Source organism: Lates calcarifer, unplaced genomic scaffold (assembly GCF_001640805.2).
Source record: "Lates calcarifer isolate ASB-BC8 unplaced genomic scaffold, TLL_Latcal_v3 _unitig_4509_quiver_412, whole genome shotgun sequence".
Classification (NCBI taxonomy): Eukaryota; Metazoa; Chordata; class Actinopteri; family Centropomidae; genus Lates; species Lates calcarifer.
Window position 1 is genome coordinate 508,086 of NW_026116942.1, and position 21,230 is coordinate 529,315.

Below are 21,230 nucleotides of genomic sequence, written 5' to 3' on the forward strand. Positions count from 1 at the left end.
CCACACCATCACACCTCCTCCTCTATGCTTCACAGTGGGAACCACACGTGGAAACCATCCACTCACCTTTTCTGCGTCTCACAGAGACATGGCAGTGGGAGTAAAAATTTCTAATTTGGACTCATCGGACCAAGGCACAGATTTCCACTGGTCTAATGTCCATTCCTTTTCCCGTTTCTTGGCCGAGACAACTCACTTCTTGTTGCTCTTCCTCAGTAGTGGCTTCTTTGTAGCAATTGAACCATGAAGGCCTGATTCACACTGTCTCCTCTGAACAGTTGATGTTGAGATGTGTCTGCTGCTTGAACTCTGTAAAGCATTTATGTGGGCTCTAATCTGAGGTGCTGTTAATTAGCTGTTTCTGAAGCTGGTAACTCTAATGAAGTTATGCTCTGCAGCAGAGGTAACTCTTGGTCATCTTCTCCTGAGATGGTTCTCATGAGAGCCAGTTTCACCATAGCATTTGATGGTTTTCGTGACTGCACTTGAGGTTATATTCAAAGTTCTTGAAATTTTCTGGTTTGACTGACCTTCACATCTTAAAGTAATAATGGACTGTTGTTTCTCTTTACTTAGTTGAGTGGTTCTTTTCATAATATGGATTAGAACAGTAGTCGAAAAAGGTTATTCACTGTATAGAACTGTGTACCAAACCTACCCCTACACAAACACAACTGATGGTCTAAAACACATTAAGAAGGCAAGGAATTCCACATTAACTCTTGACAAAACACTCAATCTGTTAATTGAAAACCATTCCAGGTGACTACCACATGAAGCTGACTGAGAGAATGCCAGAAGAGTGCAAAGGTGTCATCAAAGCAAAAGGTGGCTACTTTGAAGAATCTAAAGTATAAAACATATTCTAGTTTGTTTAACACTTTTCTGATTTACTACATAATTCCATTTGTGTTCCTTCATAGTTTTGATGTTTTCAGTATTAATCTACAATGTAGAAAGTAATAAAAAAGAAAAATCACTTTATGAAAAGGTCTTCTCAAACTTTTGACTGGCACCGTATGTGAAATTTGTTAGGCTCATGTAACATCCCAAGCCTTACAAGAAAGTCTATTGAAGCCATTGTCTTAACCAAACAGGAAGTCCGTTGTAACTCACATATACAGTACACTGTTTAATCTGCCCCATACTTAAAATGTTTGTCCCACCCTGAAGACATCTGCATTATAATATTCAAGTATAGTTAAGTGCCACCTACTAGGAACAGGAAATTACATGTTTAATACTTTAATGTCTCCCCCCCAGCTGGTTGACCAGATCCATCTCAAATGTGGTCAGACAAGCATTAAGACCATGATAATGTTTTGTTGTGAAGACTGTGAGTCACTGAATTTCAATGTTTCACCATCAAACAGGAAGTTGGTGCACCACTTTCTGGTAACAGGAAGTAAATCTTGCGTGACGATCATCATTTAATTCACATGAAATTTTCATGGTCTGGTCTTCAGTTGATACACACCAACATAATGTATGTTTGGTGTGTTTTCTAGGGCTGCATAGTGGACACAGGAGCTGGTACAACATAAGCAATATGTTTTACTCAGTCACGCAGTGTACATACATCCCCCAAACACCCCGACATGTGTGAAGGCGTGAGGGCCTGATTGATGCTGCTTGCAGCTTTAATATTTTAGCATTTTTGCTGAAATTTAAGGACATCTACATTCATGCAATTTTTGAATACAAATTTTTCAAAGTTGAGTTTTCTGGCCAGCATGGAAAAATAGTGAAAGATTATTTTCTGCCTATGTGGGTGTTTTGTGTGCAAGTGTACAGAGACACATTTTCTATTGTTGTTCCTATACTTTCTCTGCAGGTACTGAGTCCCACCTACAAGCAACGCAATGAAGACTTCAGGAAGCTGTTCAAGCAGCTGCCTGACACTGAGCGCCTCATTGTGGGTGAGTCTAAGCCACGCAGACAAGCATACCCTCATCTTAAGGTAATCGTTCTATTACCTCTCGTTATCTAATTGTTAGGGCCCCAGCACTTTGTGCAAAGGCCCTATTGTAATCATAAGAATTATTCTTGTGACGCTAAAATAGCATTTTTGAGTGCCTAAACATGCTCAAAAACTCACAAAACTTTGCACACAGATCAGACCTGGTGAAAATTGACATCTGATAGGGGTCTCATTCATTGGCACCATAAAATGGCTCCATAACGTTCCCTTGGACATACTTAAAACCCCCTTGCTATTGGGCTTAGTTTGTCTGAGGTGAACAAAATTCGGAGGCGTTATGTAACATGCTGAGACACACCAAAAAGTCTCTTGCCAGCATGGCCTCAAACCTACAGGAAGTCTGCCATTTAAATTTTAATTTGAAACTTTTGCTCGTTTTTGGCCATTTTTTGGCATTTGGAGATGTTGTATTTGATCAAACTCCTCCTACAGTTTTTATCATATTGACCTCAAACTTGGTCAGCATAATGGTGACTGTGAGTCTTCATGGGATGCCCTTGCTGTGTCATCATGGCGAATTTCAATGCTTCACCATTAAACAGAAAGTTGTTGTAACTCACACATACTTTGTCTGCTGTGCCCCAAATTTCACAGGTTTGACAACAGACTTGTCTTGAACACATCTACGTGCCAATATACAGATATAATCATAGCGCCACCTATTGGCAATAGGAAATGATGTTGTGCTGCCCCTTTAAGAGACAGGGGTGATCGTTGTACTGTTTATTCCTGTGATGTTGCTGTAGTTCTTTTCCTTGAGGTGAAGCTGTTGTTTTCTCCTGTTATTAATTTTTTCTCTGCTGAACATATGTCTGTGAGTACATTTTATATTAACGTTACCTGTGATAGTTTGTTTAAAAAGTTCATGGTTTGTCTGACGAACTTAAAAACGGGAGCAATGCTAACGCGCTAGCCCGCCTATGGCGTTTTCAATGTAAAGTTAGAATTAATCTAATCGGTAGTTGTAATGGTTAATTAGCAACACACGTTTGTGTGTAGTTGTTTGTATAATTTAATAACTTACCATTTGTTTACTAAATGAAAGAAGCAAATGCTGTACATATTGTATCATTTATTCAGTGTTTCTTCAAGTAAATCTGCATAAAATCCACCTGCTGACTCCTGGATGTTTATTGAAGAACCTGTTTATCTATCTGCCAAGCTGGAAATCATCTTTACATCCTAGTGAGGGCAGAATAGATGTGTTAATTGGGTTGATCTGATTCACCTCAAATGTGGTCAGACAAGAATTAAGATTATAATGGTGACTGTGAGTCTTCATGGGATGCCCTTGCTGTGAGGGCGTTGTGCAGTTGTAACTCTCGCATGCACTGTCCAGTCTGCCCCAAACTTTACATGCTTGCTAAAAGTCATGGCCTGAACACATTTACATGCCAGTATTCAGGTATAGTCATAGCACCACCTGATGGGGGCAGTAAGGGACTTCAGACTCATTCCTTCTCAGTTGCAGAATTGAATGGCCACGGGTCCCCCGACAGGCGCAGGGTGCAAGGGCCCATTCAGTGCTGCTTGTAGCTTTAATCTCTGTTTGTTCTTAGTATTATAGCTATGTGCCTCCATTCTATTCCGGTTGTCTCTGGTAAACACAGAAAGTATTACTGTACCAATAGGCAAAGAAAGTCTGGCAAACCTTAGGTCATCACAGCAATCCTCAACCACATGTGCTTGCTTCTCTGTTGGGTTGTGGAACAGCCAGTCTGCAGTGTACAAAGCTGACTTAATTCCTGGCTATGCAAACCAGCTATCCCTTGATCTTCTTGCACTAACTGAGACTTGGATTGAACCAGATAATACTGCTACACCTCCTGCACTCTCCACTAACTATATTTTACACCTCTGCTCAAAAAGCCTTCTTTTGACCCTGCTCAAGTTGAGACTTATCACCTGGTCACTACTCCCATTTTTATCTAAGGCAATTGAAAGGGCGGTTCTCAAACAGGTCTCAGAATTCCTCTCATGGAATTCCCTCCTTGATCCAAATCAGTCTGGCTTTAAGTGGCCACTCCACTGAAACAGTTCTGTTGTCTGTGACAGAAACCCCAAGGGCAGCTAGAGCTGCATCTCGGTCAAAGTGCTTAGACTACTCTTTATTGATCCCTTGGGATGACTCCCTCAGGGAAATTAAGTTTCCAGCAGCTTATACAGACAGAAGCAGCACACAGGACAGTTTGCAAACAACTGCTTGCAAACAGGTATAGAGAATAGAATAAAAAAAATAAACAATAAACAGTAAACTCTTAATAGGATTAAAAAAAATGCACCGCGCATTCAGCTACCAAACACTATCAAAGCAGAGCACCATCACTTGCTATGAAATGCTATGGACTGGAGAAAGCACTTTCTGTGCCCTTTGGAGCAGTGATGCACAATATTAGACAACACAGTTGTCATTTCTTGACCTTTGACCTTTAATTCCTTCTAGACTATTCCTGTGCACTTCAGCGGGATATCCTCCTGCAGGGACGCCTCTATCTGTCAGAGAACTGGATTTGTTTCTACAGCAATATCTTCCGATGGGAAACCCTGGTGAGGACACTAATCTCACTGGAAAGCTCCCACTGTGTATTTGGGTGTACTTCTTGTGGTATGATGTTTATCTTACATATAAAGTACTCATCACTTTTCCACACTTCAACATTTTTAAGTAACTGTGAAACAGTGATTAAAGCATTAGCTTTTGCAATGTTATGGTTTTCAGAGTGAATCTAAATCTGTGGCCATGGTATAGTTACACAAGAAATTTGACCAAATCTTTAAGACTTGAATTGATCTGGTGGGCATAGCTAAGTGAACACAGCATGATACAGAGCTGTAGAAGATTTTTGGTCTCCAACACACACCTACTTTGCTTGTGTTGTTAGGAGGAGGATAAGGGAGACATTAGTTAGTTTAACCTCAATCACGTTCTTCACAAAGTTTCTGCCACCTGATTCTCAAAGCTGAAGACTCCTACTATGGTATTGCTCTGCTAGTCTATCTTCTTAGTGTAGTCTACTCTTTCTTATCCATAAAAGGAAGGATGTTATTAATCACAACTATAATATCCACTTACCAGTTCTTTTTTCTTCTTGGGGATCTTTTCCATCTAAACTGTTCCTTTAGGTGTCAAAGTTGTTGATGATTTTAACCAGTCTTGGCCCAAAAACAATATCTGCAATCTCAAAAGTGCATTTAAAATAATATTGGATCCTTATTAGCTACATTTCCTTTAGATGACTTGCCTACCTCCCCTTTTGAACAGCAAAACATCCAGAACTAGAGAAGTAGAGAAAAAATGTCTCTTCTATTTTGTAAAAGTCAAAATACTGTACATTGTTTTTCCATTTACAAATTCAAAATGCACTAGTTTAACCACAAATACACACAAATTACCTTATGTGCCCCACGAGAACCACAACAGCAGCCACACGTTTTGCTAGTTTATCAGAGCTAGCCAGGCTAATTAGCTCATTACAAACAACCACATTCACTTCATATAACACAAAAACAGTTAAGGATTGGCTTATAAACTGGACCCAAACACAGACATATAGGGATAGGCAGGTGAAGATGAGGGGGTATGGCAGAGTCTGACTGGTGAAGGTGGCAGGAGGATGACTGGTTGCAGGCTGAGGTGAGTGTAAGCGGCAGGAGCAGAGCAACAGGGCTGGCACAGAACCCCTTAGGCACAGGAGACACAGATTAGCAAATGCACCAGAGCAATATGGGAGAGAAAACTTGTAACCATTAGCACAGTGAGCTGTAACAATCTGGTGATGAGTGGAAGGTGAGCTGAGCTATTTGAGCAGGAGACTAGATGAGTTGATCACAAGCAAGTGTGGAGTTTGAGCCAGGAACCAGGTGAGTAAGCTGCACCCACACACACATACTCACAGAGAGACACAGAATGCGGAGACAAAGGGGAACACAGGGAAGATGCAGTGGAAGAAACATTATATACTGACTGGTCCTACAACCCACACACAAATGGTCAGGAGTGGTTTTATATAAATGTTTAGCCCCAAAATCTTATTTGACTGGGGTACAGGATGAGTCAAAGAGACATATTTTAATATATAATATATAGATTTTGATTTTGAATTTAATTTTTGAGAGTAAATAGTAGTTGGTTAGTTAACAAGAGATTACTGAAAATGTAATACAAGGGCTCAGTATAAGAACATAGAAAATGTATTGTTTTATTTCACTGGATATGCTTTGGTGAGTGATCATCAATCTCTGCAGTGACAGCATCTGCTCTTTACTATCAAGCTGATGGTTCGATTGAAGGACATCTGCACCATGACCAAGGAAAAGACAGCTCGTCTCATCCCCAATGCCATCCAGCTGTGCACTGACAATGAAAAGGTAGCCAAGAGCCACATCATTACCTTTCATATACACTACTGTGCAATCACAGGGCAGGTCATTTAAAATGTTAATATTACACCTTGTGATGTTCACAGTCACAAGTTGAAATGTTTATAGTATAGTATTATAGTAGTATAATGTAGTACAGTATTGTAGACTTGTGATGATGATAAGTTGCAATTTAGAATGTAGATGCAACCATTTGTCTGGCAAGTTGACACTAGAGAGAACAACTCTATGTATTTGTGTTCCTACATTCAGTAGACTTTAGTTTGCATAAATCACTTTATTAAAAATACTTTTTCATAATGTCATACTCTTCTTTATACAAGAGTTTGGACATCCTTGGGAAACCCCACATTTTGTTGAAGTGAAAAGAAGTAAATTCTGTAGAAAACAAAAGTGAGCTTTTCTTCACATGTTAATGCTCAGCAGTTATTTACTTGAACTAAAAATAAAAAGCCGTAATTGTGGCATCTGTAAAAGTTTGGGCAGTTACATGACTGCAAATGGCCCGCAGGAAGGTTCAGGATAGATGAAAACAGAATTTTTTGACCACAATCACCAAAGGTGTGTTTAGAGCAGCAAATTCTAGATTCAGTAATGAAAGTGAAAGTGAATAGAGGCTGTCTTCTATAACCAGATAATGAGCCAAAGCAGACTCAACATCCACTTAATACTGACTTAATAGGTTGGCCAATTTTTTTCAGCTGTTAACTATTTGTCTAACTGTGAACTGTGCTCTTCTCTCAGCACTTTTTCACCTCATTTGGAGCGAGGGACCGAACATACATGATGATGTTCAGACTGTGGCAGAACGCTCTCCTAGAAAAGGTGAGACTGACTATAGTGTCTGCATTTGACAGGAGTGCTGCTGATGTCAGTTACATTTGCTACATTAAAATTTTATCAGACATGCCATCATCATGCTTCTGAAGTAGCAGAATAGTAATCAATATATTCTCAATTAACATTAATTTGTCCAATAAACACATAGGAAATACAGTCTGAATCTTTGTGCATAGATTCAGACCAGCAAGTGTGCTAAAATCAAAATGTTTCATGGAGTTCTGACTGAAACATGTCTGTCAAAGTGAACTTTATAATCAAGTGAAAGAAGCTCTCAGGTATTAAACATGTATTCACTGAGAAAGCAGAAAAAATAGGAGAAAAATAGGTTATAGCAGCAGAGAGGTTAAACATGGTGTAAACTAATGTATAAGCAAATCAAGAGGTTATAAAAATGTCAATTTCTATCCATTAGCATATCACTTTTCCTTCAGGTTGTGGGGGACTGGAGCCAATCCAAGCGGGGTACATCCTGGATAGATCACCAGTCTATCACAGGGCTGACATATAGAGACAAACAATCATTCACATTCACATTCACACCTATGGGCAGTTTAAGGTCACCAGTCAACCTGCATGTCTTTGGACTTGTAGATGCTGGAGTCCACCTGTGGTTAAACAATGATTTGGTATAGCTTACACCTGTCTATGTAAGGCATCATAGCTGACAATGCATATTACAGCAAAAACTAAACCATGAGGTCAAAGGAACTGTCTGCAGAGCTCAGAGACAGGGTTGTGTTGAGGCACAGATCTGGGGAAGGCTACATAAAATACTGCTGTGCTCCCAAGAAAACAGTGAGCTCCACAATTCCTACATGGAAGAAGTTTGGAACAACTAGAACATACAATAAAATCCAGTTTATGTCCAGACCTATAATACATCTGAGTTGAATTAGCTCATATTACAGAAGTCTGTTTTTGTAAATAAATATCTATCTTTAATTACATGCTCCATACAATTCAGTTTATTCAACCTTTGCTTCCATTGCTCCAGTCATGATTCCTGCCATACTGTACTTGCCCACCAGATGTCCCGGACTTTCTTTCTGTTCCTAGATCCACCTGCTAACCTGTTTCCTATTTCCCATCACTGGAACGTCCCAGTATACTTCCAGTATTTATACCAACCATTTTTCCTCTGTCAGATCATTTGCTCATGTCTCAAAGGGAAACACCTCTTGGTGCTGTTCATGTTGTGGACTCATTCCTGTTACCTTGCCTGCCACCTGTATGTAGTCACTTGTTGACTGTTATCTGTTCGACCGTTTCCCTATCCACCAGTCTGTGTGTAAGCTTGGTCTTCATCATTTTTTTATTGACATTTTTCCAAGTACTAGAGTACATAGTTTCAAAGATCAGGCTGTAATTAAGATTGGTTTATTTGTAACTTTCACTCTCTTCCCAAAATCACATAATTTTAAAGTTCCAAAAAGTGTGCGCAAAATCACCTGTTATAGACTACACTTGTGCACTTTGTTTCTTATCATAAATTGAGATTACAAATGGAGTTTTAAAATATGTCATTGTTACCTGCTGCCCAGTTTTTGCTTTGATGAACTTCTGTTATATATTTCTCATCTGTCTCATTCTGCCTTCCCCACCATACATTTGATAACTCTACATGTCTTTTTCTTCCTCTCCTCTCTCACTCCTTCCTCTCTCAGCCTTTATGTCCAAAAGAGCTGTGGCACTTTGTCCATCAGTGTTACGGTAATGAGCTTGGTCTAACCAGTGATGATGAGGACTATGTCCCCCCTGATGTGGACTTAAACACAATGGGGTGAGTTTTAAATGCAACCATAAAAATCCCATTCAAAGTGCATCCATCATATGTTCCATTTCAGTTTACACTTTCCTTCCTTGTCATGAAAATATTTCTAGTGTAAAACAAAACGAAAAAAAAAAACTTAAAGTTAATTAAATAGTCTAATCAAAGTCAGAGTTTTAGATTTTCTAAGTATAAACATATTAATGATATCTAAAAAGATGGTGCATTTAAAAACTCTCTGAAACTTCTCTAAATCTCCATGCAGAAGAAGGGAGGGATTTTAAAAATACCATATATAACACCAAGAAAGAACTAGAAAGTCACCTGTAAGAGATTTAGATTTTTAAACCTGCATTCCACACATTGGTGTCCATCTTTTAGGAGAATCAGTAAAGAAAATTAAATACCATGATCGCCTTCATCACACCCATGCTCATGCATATGTGTAGCCCAGTGCAGGCAGTGTGCAGCAAGCTGGTAATCTTGACCTACAGCTGCTGTCCGTCTCCATGGTGCAGGTATTGTGAAGAGCTGACTTTAGAGGAAAACAATGAGCACAACACCAACGGTAACACTCTCACCAAGAACATTGAGACTAAGCCTGATGTCAGTTCCGTCCTGCCCCGCAAAGCCTTCCGCATTAATGCTCCACCAGAGCTGCCCAGCACTGACTCTCCAGTCCCTGTGAGTAGGTTGGACACCCATTGAATGTGAATGTTCAAGTAATTAATAACATTTAACATTATTCAACACAATCATTATCAAACCTGATTTCACATATCAAGTGTGGTCAAAGTAGAAAGAATAAATCAGTTACACATCTATACAGCATATTCAGAAAGTATTGAGACCCCTTAACTTTTTGCACACCTGTATTGTGTTGTAGATTTGAGTATAAATGGAGAAAGTTGTCATCTTTCCCCACAAATCTACATTTAATAACTCATAATGACAAACTGGAAACAATTATATCCTCCAGTCTTCTTGGCTAAGTCTCTACAAGCTTTGCTCTCCTGGATTTGGGCAGTTTCTCCCATTTTTCCAGACAGATCCTCTCAAGCTTCATCACATTGGATAGGAAGTGACTGTGAGAAGAGATCTCCATGTGTGCATAAGACAATTGTGACATGTGCATTTGGCAATCCAACAGACACACAGATTTTAGCACTATTTTTCTGTGGCAAGGGACAGGAAAATGCACATCAGAGTAAAACATCCTAACAACCAATTAATTGGCAGTGACGTGGAGATTCCTGTTTTTATGCTGCAGTGGTATTGGTTGATCTTGTTGGCTCTTCCTGGTCCAGCAGTGTGACCTGTCCCCTGTGGAGGATGCATCCAGCCCTCTACCTGATGCAGACTTCCTGATTCTCCCCACTTCTGAGGACTGCAGTGGCCAGCACAGCAGCCAAGCTCCTTCACCTTTACTGGACCTCAATGACAATGAGGACCTGCCAACTGAGCTTAGTGACTCATCTGGGACTCATGATGAAGGTGTGTGATATCATCCTGTCACACACAAAGACATCAAAAATCTATTTTAGACATACAATTATTCCTCTCTATATAACCTTGTTTTAATCTAATCTGTTTTAACCCACAACACACTCACACAGAAACACTGTTTTGTGCAGGTGAGGTGCAGGCTTTCCACCAGGACCTGAGTGGCAGGCAATACATCAACAGGCTGTATAAGTTTGGTGTGGACAAGATGTATGACTTACTTTTCACTGAGTCTGAGTTCATGAAGGATTTTCGGGCACAGAGGAGGTTTTCAGGTAAATTCATTACAGAACAAACACCTCCTCTCGCCTCTTCTTGCTGAGTAGAAATTCATCTTTCTTGTTCTCCTCAGTGGCTTATGGTTTTTTTCTTTTTCGTGGGATACTCCAATTCCCTCAGATTCAAATAAAGTGCAACTTCACAAGCGTTACACTGTTGTATCAAGACAGAATGAGGACAAACTGATCATGTATGTAAATACCACTGTCTGACTTATCAGACAGTGTCTTATCTCACTCTTATCTGACCCCATATCAGCACATTCTTATCTGTTGGTGTGTAGCGCATTATAAATAAATAAATAAATAAATAAATAAAACCCCGACCTACTGTATAGATACTGCTATATGGTTAGAACACTTTGATGCACTTAATTATCTTCAAACTACTGTAAGAGTATTTTCATATTAGGTACTCATTTTGTTCTGAAGGCTGCATGACAGAACAGGTGACTTAACCGGCTCCAGCCACTAGGGGTGCTATTCCGCACAATCGGGCTGAGTGCCGCTGTTTTTGAGAGAGGGAAGAAGAGACTGACGTGTGTATTGCCGGCAGCAGAAGTTAAGCCTGCTACTTTGTATCGTTGAGCTGCCGTTTGTGTTTCAGTGTGCGTCCAGAGAAACGTGAGTTAGACTGTTATTTGCTGGATGTAATTATATTGTTGTATATTTTATTTGTTCATATGTTTACTGATTTGGTTCTATCCAGTGCTATGAGTAATATTTCTAGCACGTGTATTCCTTCTTTATATGATGTTCATATATTTTCATGCAAAGGATAATTTTATTATTATTATTCCAGATAGTATGTTCTAGTCAAGTAAATAATATTTGTTATTGTTTGGTTTATTTCAGAACCACACATACACACACACACCTCTTTAATGTATGCTGTCCACTGGATTAAAGCACCAGAAAAGGGATTGATTGTTTCCTTCATCATTTTTATCTAAGTCTTGGGGGAACTTTGGATGCGTTCTGACCGACGTACACTTCGCGATCACAAATCAGAGAAGCCAGTTTACTAATTGGAACCTCCGCCACATATGGTCCTTCGAGCCGGATAAGGTGATTACGAAGTGAAATGGCTCAGGTTCCCCCAAGTGAAGATATACGTCCACGCCGGCGACCACGCCAACCAAGATGGATGGATGATTATGAAGGGTACACCCTCCCACAGGCTGTGAGCTACCCACCATGCACCTCCGCTGCACCAGAGGAGATTGAATGGAGAAGAAGTAGAGAGGGAATTGCCGAGATGACACCCCTCACCCAGCGCTCGCTACAGCATACTTATTATCCTGCTGAGCTCACAGAGACATCTCTCAGTCATACTGGAGCTGCAGCACCTGTCTATGTGAGTACACCACGGCCATGTCAGGGCCCACCTGAAATGATGGATGTGTTGCAGCAAATACAAGAGGAGAACAGAAGGTTACAGCTGATGGTGACAGAAATGCGACGACAGATGGACAGGAGTGGTACAGCACCTACCAGTTCCCAGCCCGCACAGCTGCACCGTCTGCCCGTAGTACCAGACAGAAATATAGCCGACGATGACTGGCCGCTGCCTCCCCCACCAGTAGCCTTCCCCGATGATGATTATGAGCCACCAAGAGACCAGCCTAGAGCCTTAGGGCCACCTGCTGATGTTGTGGAGGACCTTAGAGAACGTCTGCAGCAGTTGGAAGCACGACTGTCACCAGCCCCATCCATGCTGTCAGAACCAAAATATAATAGTGTGACGCCGTCAGTTGCACCCCCACAACGGTTAACTTCAGCAGTGCCACTGCCAAACAGCAATGAGAGGACATACAGGGGCCCGACGCCGTCTATCCCTAAGTTCACAAGGGGTGACCCCAGAGAGTTTTCCAGACTGAAGCTTGCACTCGATAATATTCTTCCTGCTGATGCAACGGAGATGCTCAAGTATCAAGTGCTCTGTGACCACCTTAAGTTCGAAGAGGCTCTCCTGATAGCTGATTCCTATAGTAACTCCTCATTTCCGTACTCCGACACTATGGCCTCCTTAACCAAGCACTATGGTCAGCCCCACCAGCTGTCTCTACAGCGGATTGCAGAGCTCATGGAAGAGCCCACCATCCGAGCTGGCGACACCGTGGCATTCGGGAAGTTTGCTCTGAGAGTCCGAGCTCTAGTTGGGATGTTGGAGCAGCTTGGTGAAGATGGACGCATAGAGTTAAAGTGTGGGTCTCATGTGGCCAGACTTTTGAGGAAGCTCCCCCAAGATCTCCGCGCCACCTTCCGGCGCCATCTTCACCCCTGGAAGGCGGGAATCCCGTCTTTGATGGACTTTGTGGAGTGGCTAGACTATGAGCTGGAAATCCAAGAGGATGGAGACCGGTTCGACAAGATAGAGGATGTCCAGAGAGGGAGAAGCGGGGTGAGGAAAGAGTGTGACAAGGATAAGAGAGCCAGTAGGAAGACCATGAATGTGTTGCATGGTACTGCCCATGACACAGATCGTCAAGTGAGTCCAGCTGAAGTCTCAGATCACCAAGGAACCCCAGAAAAGCCCAAAGCCTACTGCCCCTACTGTAGCAATACGCAGCACTTCCTGGACCAGTGCTTGAACTTCAAACAACTAACTAAGGAGCAGAAGACGGCCTGGGTGAAGTCCAACAACCGTTGCTGGCGTTGTGGCCGACACCATCAGGCTGCCCAGTGTAGGTTGAGAGTCCTATGCAAGACGTGCAAGGGGAAGCACCTTGAGGCCTTGCATGAGGTGAATCTCCGGCCTGGCAGGAATGAGCTCACAACAGGGAACGGCACTGGTGCAGAGTTGAAGTCAGCCACAGATGTTCTGTATCTGGATCGTCGTGTTGGCTGTGATCAGGTCCTTTTGAAGGTCAGTAAGGTGCTATTGCGCAATGGCGACCACACTTTGGAGACATACGCCATATTAGATGATGGCTCAGAGAGGACGATTCTCCTCCAGGAGGCCGTTCAGAAGTTGCAGCTTCGGGGAACCCCAGAGAGCCTCACCCTGAGAACAGTTCGGCAGGATGTGAAAACAGTACATGGCTCATCAGTAACATTCAAAATCTCCCCAACTGGTCAACCAACAAAGACATTTACGATCAAGAATGCCTTCACTGCAGGCGGATTAGGCCTTGCTGAACACTCTTACCCAGTGAAGAGGCTTCAGTGCAGATATAAGCACCTCAAGACACTCCCCCTGCAGCAGTTCACAGCAGTTCACCCACTCCTCTTGATAGGCTCAGATTGTCCGCACCTGGTGACTCCTATTGAACCTGTTCGTCTTGGCCTGCCGGGGGGCCCAGCTGCGGTAAAGACCAGGCTTGGTTGGTCGCTGCAAGGACCAGTCAAGTCTTTCCAACTGTGCAACCGCCCACCTCAGTGTTTGTTCGTGGCCGCCACGTCCCCTGCGGCTGAACTCTTTCGTCAGGTAGAGAAGCTCTGGCAACTGGACACTCTGCCATACAGAAATGAGAAACTGGTGATGAGGTCAAAGAGAGACCAAGAGGCCATGAATCTTCTAGAGGCAAAGACTAGAAGAGTGGAGGTGGATGGAGTCCTCAGATATGCCACCCCCCTATTGCGGGTTAGTAATATGCCCGTAGCATAGCAGAAGCATATCAGGCAGAGATCATGAAGCTGAAGGAAGCAGGCTACGTCTCTGAAGTTAGCCGGGAAGCGGTGAAGGCTTCAGAGGAGTCGTGGTTTATTCCCCATCACCTGGTGACCCACAACGGGAAACATCGGATTGTATTCAACTGTTCTTATACTTATAGGGATAAGAACCTCAACAAGCTACTGCTGTCTGGCCCGAACCTGGGTGCATCTCTTCTAGGTGTCCTGCTGCGGTTCAGGGAACATTCCATTGCCGTCAGCAGTGACATAAAGGCAATGTTCCACCAGGTGAGGTTGCTGCCTGAAGACCGCCCTCTGCTGCGCTTCCTCTGGTGTGATCTACAGAGAGATTCCCAACCCAGAGTGTACGAGTGGCAGGTCCTCCCCTTCGGGACTACTTGTTCCCCATGCTGCGCCATATACGCACTACAGAGGCATGTACATGATAACACCCTCCCAGGAAATGCAGTGCATGAGTCTGTTGAGAACCACTTTTATGTGGACAACTGGCTACAGAGCTTCCCTACTCCAGATATGGCCAGAGATGTCACAGACCAGCTGAGGGGGCTGTTACTGGCAGGAGGCTTTGAGCTGCGACAGTGGGCCAGCAGCATGCCAGATACCATCAGCCACCTGCCTAAGGAGATCAGGTCAGAGAGTAGTGAACAGTTGTTAATCACACCGTCCTGGATCCGCATGAACCTGCCCTGGGGCTGTGTTGGTTATGCCACTCAGATACGCTGCGGTATAAGTCACGGCCGCTGGAGTGCTCCCCTGCCACCATGAGGAACATCTACAAGGTATTGGCCAGCCAATACGAACCCATAGGGTTCCTCACACCCTATACTACGAGGGCCAAGGTGCTTGTTCAGCAGTTATGGGCGAAGAAGCGGGAGTGGGACGACCCTCTGATGCCTGGCGAGCTGCTCACAGCGTGGCAAGATTGGGAGAATGAGTTACAGTACTTGGACAACATCAGACTGCCTCGCTGCTACATTAGTCCAGCCATGGACCATGCAACCAATAAGCGGGAGGTCCACATCTTCTGTGATGCGTCTCAACGTGCATATGGCAGCGTTGGATATCTACGCACGGAAGACGCAGATGGGCATGTGGAGGTGGCTTTCCTGACAGCCCGGTCCCAAGTAGCCCCCAAACGCCAGCTCTCTATGCCACGGTTGGAGCTGTGCGCTGCACTTACAGGTGCACAGCTTGCAAACATGCTAACCCAAGAGTTAACCTTGGAGATATCCAGAGTGGTCATGTGGACGGACTCCACAACTGTTCTTGCTTGGATTCAGTCAGACTCCTGCCGCTTTAAGGTGTTTGTAGGAACCCGTATTGCAGAAATTCAAGAGTTGACTGATAGCCAGGCCTGGCGCTACGTGGAGACATCAGAGAACCCAGCGGATGATCTCACCCAGGGAAAGTCACTGCAGGATCTCTCAGGTGAGAATCACTGGACCCATGGTCCCTCATTTCTGCAGCTGCCACCTGACCAGTGGCCTGCGCACCCAGTCACGACAAGTGAAGACATCACTGAAGAGCTGCGAAGGCCCACAACTTGCCTGGTTAGCACGGTAACCAGCACCCACCAATCTTTACCTGATGCTCAGCAGTTTAGCACCTTCGGTGAACTGGTGAAAGCCACTGCAGGGTATCTTCACGGGGCGGCTGCTGATGCTACAGGGACTCCCACAGTGGAGGAGTTCAAAGAAGCAGAACTCAGCATCCTGCAGTCTGCTCAAGGAGACAGTTTCTCTGAAGTCCAGTGTCTAGCAGTTGGGAAACAAGTCCCTTCGTCCAGCTGCCTGATTGCACTAGCTCCAGAATATGATACATCAGTCCAGCTGATACGGGTAGGAGGTCGACTACGGCATGCCCAGGGCCTGGAGCATGATGTTATCCACCCTGTAGTCCTTGACCCAAGACATGTTGTGACCAAGCTACTCATCCGACAGGTCGACCATGATCTGAAACACCCCGGTGCAGAGCGACTCTTCGCAGAGCTGAGGAGAAAGTTCTGGTTCCTTCGTGGCCGCGAGGCCATAAGGAAAGAGCAGCGCTCATGCTCTGAGTGTCAGAGATGGAGAGCCCAACCTGTCAATCCCAAAATGGCAGACTTGCCCCCTGCATGGCTCAGGCTACATCAACCAGCCTTCTACTCTACTGGAGTTGACTGTTTTGGTCCGATGCAAGTTAAAGTCGGCCGACGGAGCGAGAAACGCTGGGGCCTGCTCTTTAAATGCCTCACGACGAGAGCAGTCCATATTGAAGTGCTGTCCGCCATCAACACGGACTCCTTCCTGATGGCCTTGAGGAGGTTCATATCCCGTCGAGGGAAACCAGCAGAGCTGCTCTCGTACCAGGGGACCAATTTCAAAGGTGGAGACAGGGAATTGCAAGAAGCTTTCCAAACCCTCCATCCTTCTCTCCAAGCCCAGCTGGCAGAGTACCAGATCAAGTTTCGTTTCAACCCACCTAGCGCCCCCCACTTCGGTGGCTCCTGGGAGCGGGAAATCAGGTCGATCAAGGCTGCTCTAACTGCTACCTTGGGCCCACAAACCGTCAGTGGAGAAGTGCTGACTACGATCCTGATTGAGATCGAGGGTATCCTCAATTCCAAGCCCCTCGGCTACGTATCATCCGACGTAGCAGACCCGGACCCAGTTACCCCCAATCTGTTGCTGATGGGGCGGCCAGACCCCTCCCTACCTCAGGCAGTATATCACGACTCAGAGCTGCTCAGCCGGCGTCAATGGAGGGCCAGTCAAGTGCTTTCCAATCGCTTCTGGGTGGGGTTCCTGCGCCACTACCTGCCTACATTGCAAACCCAGTCCAAGTGGCAGTCGGACACATCCCCCCTTCAGCTGAATACGATCGTGATGATCATCGATCCTCAACTGCCCAGAGCATCATGGCCTGTTGGGAAAATCAAGAAGGTGTTCCCCGGGGCTGATGGTCTGATTCGCACAGCGGAGGTCGAAGTTCGAGACCACACCTATGTCCGACCTGTGAGCCATCTTATCAGATTCCCTGCTGTACCAGAAGAGAATGAACAATGATAGACTGAGTTCTGCAAATTTGCTAGAGCAAATTTGGGGGCGGCCAGTTTACTAATTGGAACCTCCGCCACACATTTATTGATTTAGATTAACCTTTTAACTTGCCAATATTATTTTGATAAGTTGTACTGAAGCAATAATATTGGTAATTATATCAACCTAATATTGTGTTTAATTCAGTCCAACATAAATTATTTGAAACTAATCTTTTGTTGTGATAAGTAAAAAATTTTGGCTTGACAACTTGTTTCAGGATTTTAAGTCCCTTTCTCAGATAGACAGTTAAGACTGTGTGAATGTGTGTGTGAATGAATTCCACTGAAGCACTGAATTTGGGTATATTCTCAATTTTGATATGACCAATAATGGACTTGTGTACAAGGCATTTCTAGCCCATTTTTGGGGGTGCTGAAGCACCCCTAAATTGAATCCCAGCACCCCTAAAATTTGAGAGATTTGACATTTTTTTTCTTTACTGTATATCCTTTTTTAACAAGCTAGACGGGCCACCTTTCCAGGGCTCTGAGCGCTCTATCTGCACAGAGCAATACGCTGCCTTTACCTAAGTGGTGTAAGTACATGGCTTAAACCAGGATATATGTGGCGCAATTGTTAACTTTGATCCGATCACCGATCACAGGAATCATTCATAAATCTGCCGATACCGATCACAGAACGATAAGAGACGGCTCGACTAACGTCGGCTCGGCTATCTTGTTTACTCGGCGAACGGCTTTTCTGATCAGCACTTTGAGAGCCCACCGATCAACCTGTTTAGGGTCCATATCAGCCGATAAGGAGCATCCCTACTGAATGCCAACACATTAACATTACCAGTCCTCATTTTTGCTGCATTTAATCGTAGGTCACTGTTTATGTTGTTAGGTAGGAGTTAGCTGATGTTTTAAGCACTTAACTTTTTTAAGTGTATTTTTATTTATGTATTTGTATCATATAATACAGACAAAAAGGAAAAGGGCAGTCAGTTTCTGTTAGTGTTTCACATGTTGTGCATTGAAATTAAAATAACAGTCCAAAAAATAAGTCCATGGTCACTTTTTTGAATGTTTGGTACTCACTATAGGAGGCTGGTTTACTACAAACATACATACTGTTTATGTGTATGTTGAGGAGCTACTGTATCAAAATGAATTGTCTTCCCCCAGAAATAAGGATTATGATATGTTTCTTTTATGATTCCATCCATTCTTCTTTTGCTGTGGCTCAGCATTTAAATAACCTTTATCAGATTTGATGGTTTAGTCACAGACTTTCCCAAAAAGTGTTATGCTTTTCTTTCACAAATGTGGGAATGAAATTGTGTTAAAATGTGAAAAACAGTGAAATTTATCTTGCCTGATCCTAGAATCGCCCCTGTTGTGTAGCACACTTGTAAGGTTGATTTGGATTTACCAAAGCACTTGTGAGGCACCACCATCCGTTTCGGACAGAAACTATAATATTAATATCTTTAATATCTCATTAAGGTCAATATTAATACCAGGAACTTTTATCAGTCAAATATCTGAACTCGTAGTACTGATTCGGGGATCCTCTTTCTCTATCAAACAAGCACACACAACACTGCCTCTAAAGATATATGATTTTATTTCTACTCTAACAAGGAGAAATGCTAAACGAATTGATAAACAGTGATATGAATATGAAAGAACAAACAAATATGAATATAATGGTGGTGGTGAAGGATGGAGAATTTAGTTGCGGAATCTAAGATTTGTAACTGACGATCTAAGATTAGTTTCTAAGATTTAAAAATTACTATTATTTGCCATCAACCCTATGTCATTAGCCAGAAGAAATGACTGGAGTCTACTTTGAGTCGGTCTGGAGGTTGGTCAGCGAGGGTTGCAGTTGTTGAACACGGCAGGATCCAGGTGGAAGGTCCCTGAATGCACCGTGGTCACTCGGTAACCAACTACTGATGTGTTCCACAGCCTTAGCGGGCAAGTCTGCCAGCAGACTTCTTAGGAGTAGCACTCACGACTCGGGCTCATAGACGGCTGGAGAGTCTGCCTGCCGGTGTCTCTTGAGGGTTGATGAGGATTAATAATAGGACTACTCGATAATTGTCGCTCAAGAATTTAAGAACGAATTGGCTTTGGCGAAACGACTCAAAACTTCAAAAATCTTCAACAAACAAAAATGATCAAAAACAGAGAATGCACTCAGATGTACTTGTCCTCAGTTATTTGATGAGCAAGCTTACAGGTTGTAAGTTTGAATGCTTAAATTGTGGTGAGCGACGCATTAAAGAAAAAATACTAGACAAAAGAAGCGGGAGACCGCAACATGTGGAAAATAATATAGAAGGTAAAATAACAATACAACGTGAACATCAAGGTTAGATGAGCTCAAGAGACCGAACAAAGGAAAATGCACAGTTGGTATTCCCTAGGGGTGTTGGGGGCATGGTAACGATGGTGACTGTGGTTTTGCCTCTTAAACTTTCTCTTGGAGTTATTAAGAAGTATTGATTCTCAAACTATTTAATATTGAGTCTATAAGCGCGGAAATTAGATATCTTACTACCACTATGGACTTTTGATAATGAAAATTTTTTGTTGCATAAAATTATATATATGTACTGAGTTGTTATATGGGCAATAACTTTAGCTGCTACTGAGGAGTAACTACCAAAGATAAAACAAAGAATTCAACATTTTTGTTAGTAAGCATTAAAGTAAAAATAGCATTAGTATGACTTAATCTAGATTTCACTCAACAATTGGATACGTAGTGCATGACAGATAAAAGCAAACACTAGATGGTAGGATGGTTCCATGGTAGACATTGGGTTAAATTCTCCCAAGATGTAACTCCGCTTCCCTGGCACTCACAGATATGGTTGTTACACTCAATTATTTGAAATCAGTCAAAGAATAACATCAGCAAACCTGCAGGTTAGTCACATATCAAACTTTACCTTATTTCAAATCAGCATAAAACTTGGAGAAGATCCTACATATATATTTCTATCATCTTCTATGTTGACATGCAATAATTTGAACAACTTCAATTTAAAATCTTGTGCTCATATTTATTAGAATTGAGTACGTAAAACTTAAAAATTATTTTTCATTCATTTTGAAAAAAGTAGTTGGAACACTAAATTTTAATGAGTAATCAATTCAAGATTTTTTTATTTAACAATTCTTGAGTAAGTTGTAATTAAAAAATACCTTTAATTGCAGAGGAAAAGCTAATTGCCCTAACTCAGTGTAGTTTGTTGGATGAAAATAATTTCATAGTCAGTTGTCATAACTTAAAAAGATTGATGCAAACTGTTGCCTCACATTTTTTTTGTTGAGCCTAAACATTAGTTTTTAGAGGGTAGTGGTGTAATAGTGCTGTAAAGAGTTTATGTATATGCCGGCTTTTAGCCAGTATCATGTGTTGTTGTCCAGTAGATGAACATATCATCAGCATGGAAAATTTGCCAAATTAATAGTTTATTGTCTGACATATAAGTGTGTTGACAACTGAAAGGATAACTCTGGTATTTTTGAACCTAGGCCTAATTTTCCCATGTAAATGATTGATGGGGAAAACAATGTTTGGAATCAGTACAGTTTTAAACAAGAGTGTACCTGGCAATCATTACCAGACTCCATTGCCAAATACAGTGATTTTACCGGAGTTCTAGGAATACCGCTGCCTCGATTAGTTAGTGTTTGTGTTATTGTGTGACTTCCAGTGGGGGAAGAAGTATTCAGATCATTTATGTAAGTAAAAGTACCACACACTAACTAACAAACTAGCAGACCAAGACAGCTGAA

At 42.7% G+C, this 21,230-nt stretch overlaps 1 protein-coding gene across 9 annotated transcripts in view; it reads left to right on the forward strand.

The window, feature by feature from the left end:
* LOC108900072 (protein Aster-B) overlaps window positions 1–21,230 on the forward strand; it is a 66,450-nt gene that overhangs the window by 26,466 nt on the left and 18,754 nt on the right. For 6 of the 9 annotated variants that reach the window (XM_018700894.1, XM_018700895.1, XM_051068396.1 and 3 more), the window contains 8 exons: window positions 1,835–1,919; window positions 4,425–4,528; window positions 6,254–6,349; window positions 7,106–7,186; window positions 8,869–8,984; window positions 9,467–9,656; window positions 10,280–10,466; window positions 10,607–10,750. In XM_018700894.1, coding sequence (XP_018556410.1) covers window positions 1,835–1,919; window positions 4,425–4,528; window positions 6,254–6,349; window positions 7,106–7,186; window positions 8,869–8,984; window positions 9,467–9,656; window positions 10,280–10,466; window positions 10,607–10,750 — 1,003 coding nt within the window. The remainder of the gene's footprint in view (window positions 1–1,834; window positions 1,920–4,424; window positions 4,529–6,253; window positions 6,350–7,105; window positions 7,187–8,868; window positions 8,985–9,466; window positions 9,657–10,279; window positions 10,467–10,606; window positions 10,751–21,230) is intronic. The other 3 variants (XM_051068397.1, XM_018700899.1, XM_051068395.1) reach the window with 2 other exon arrangements.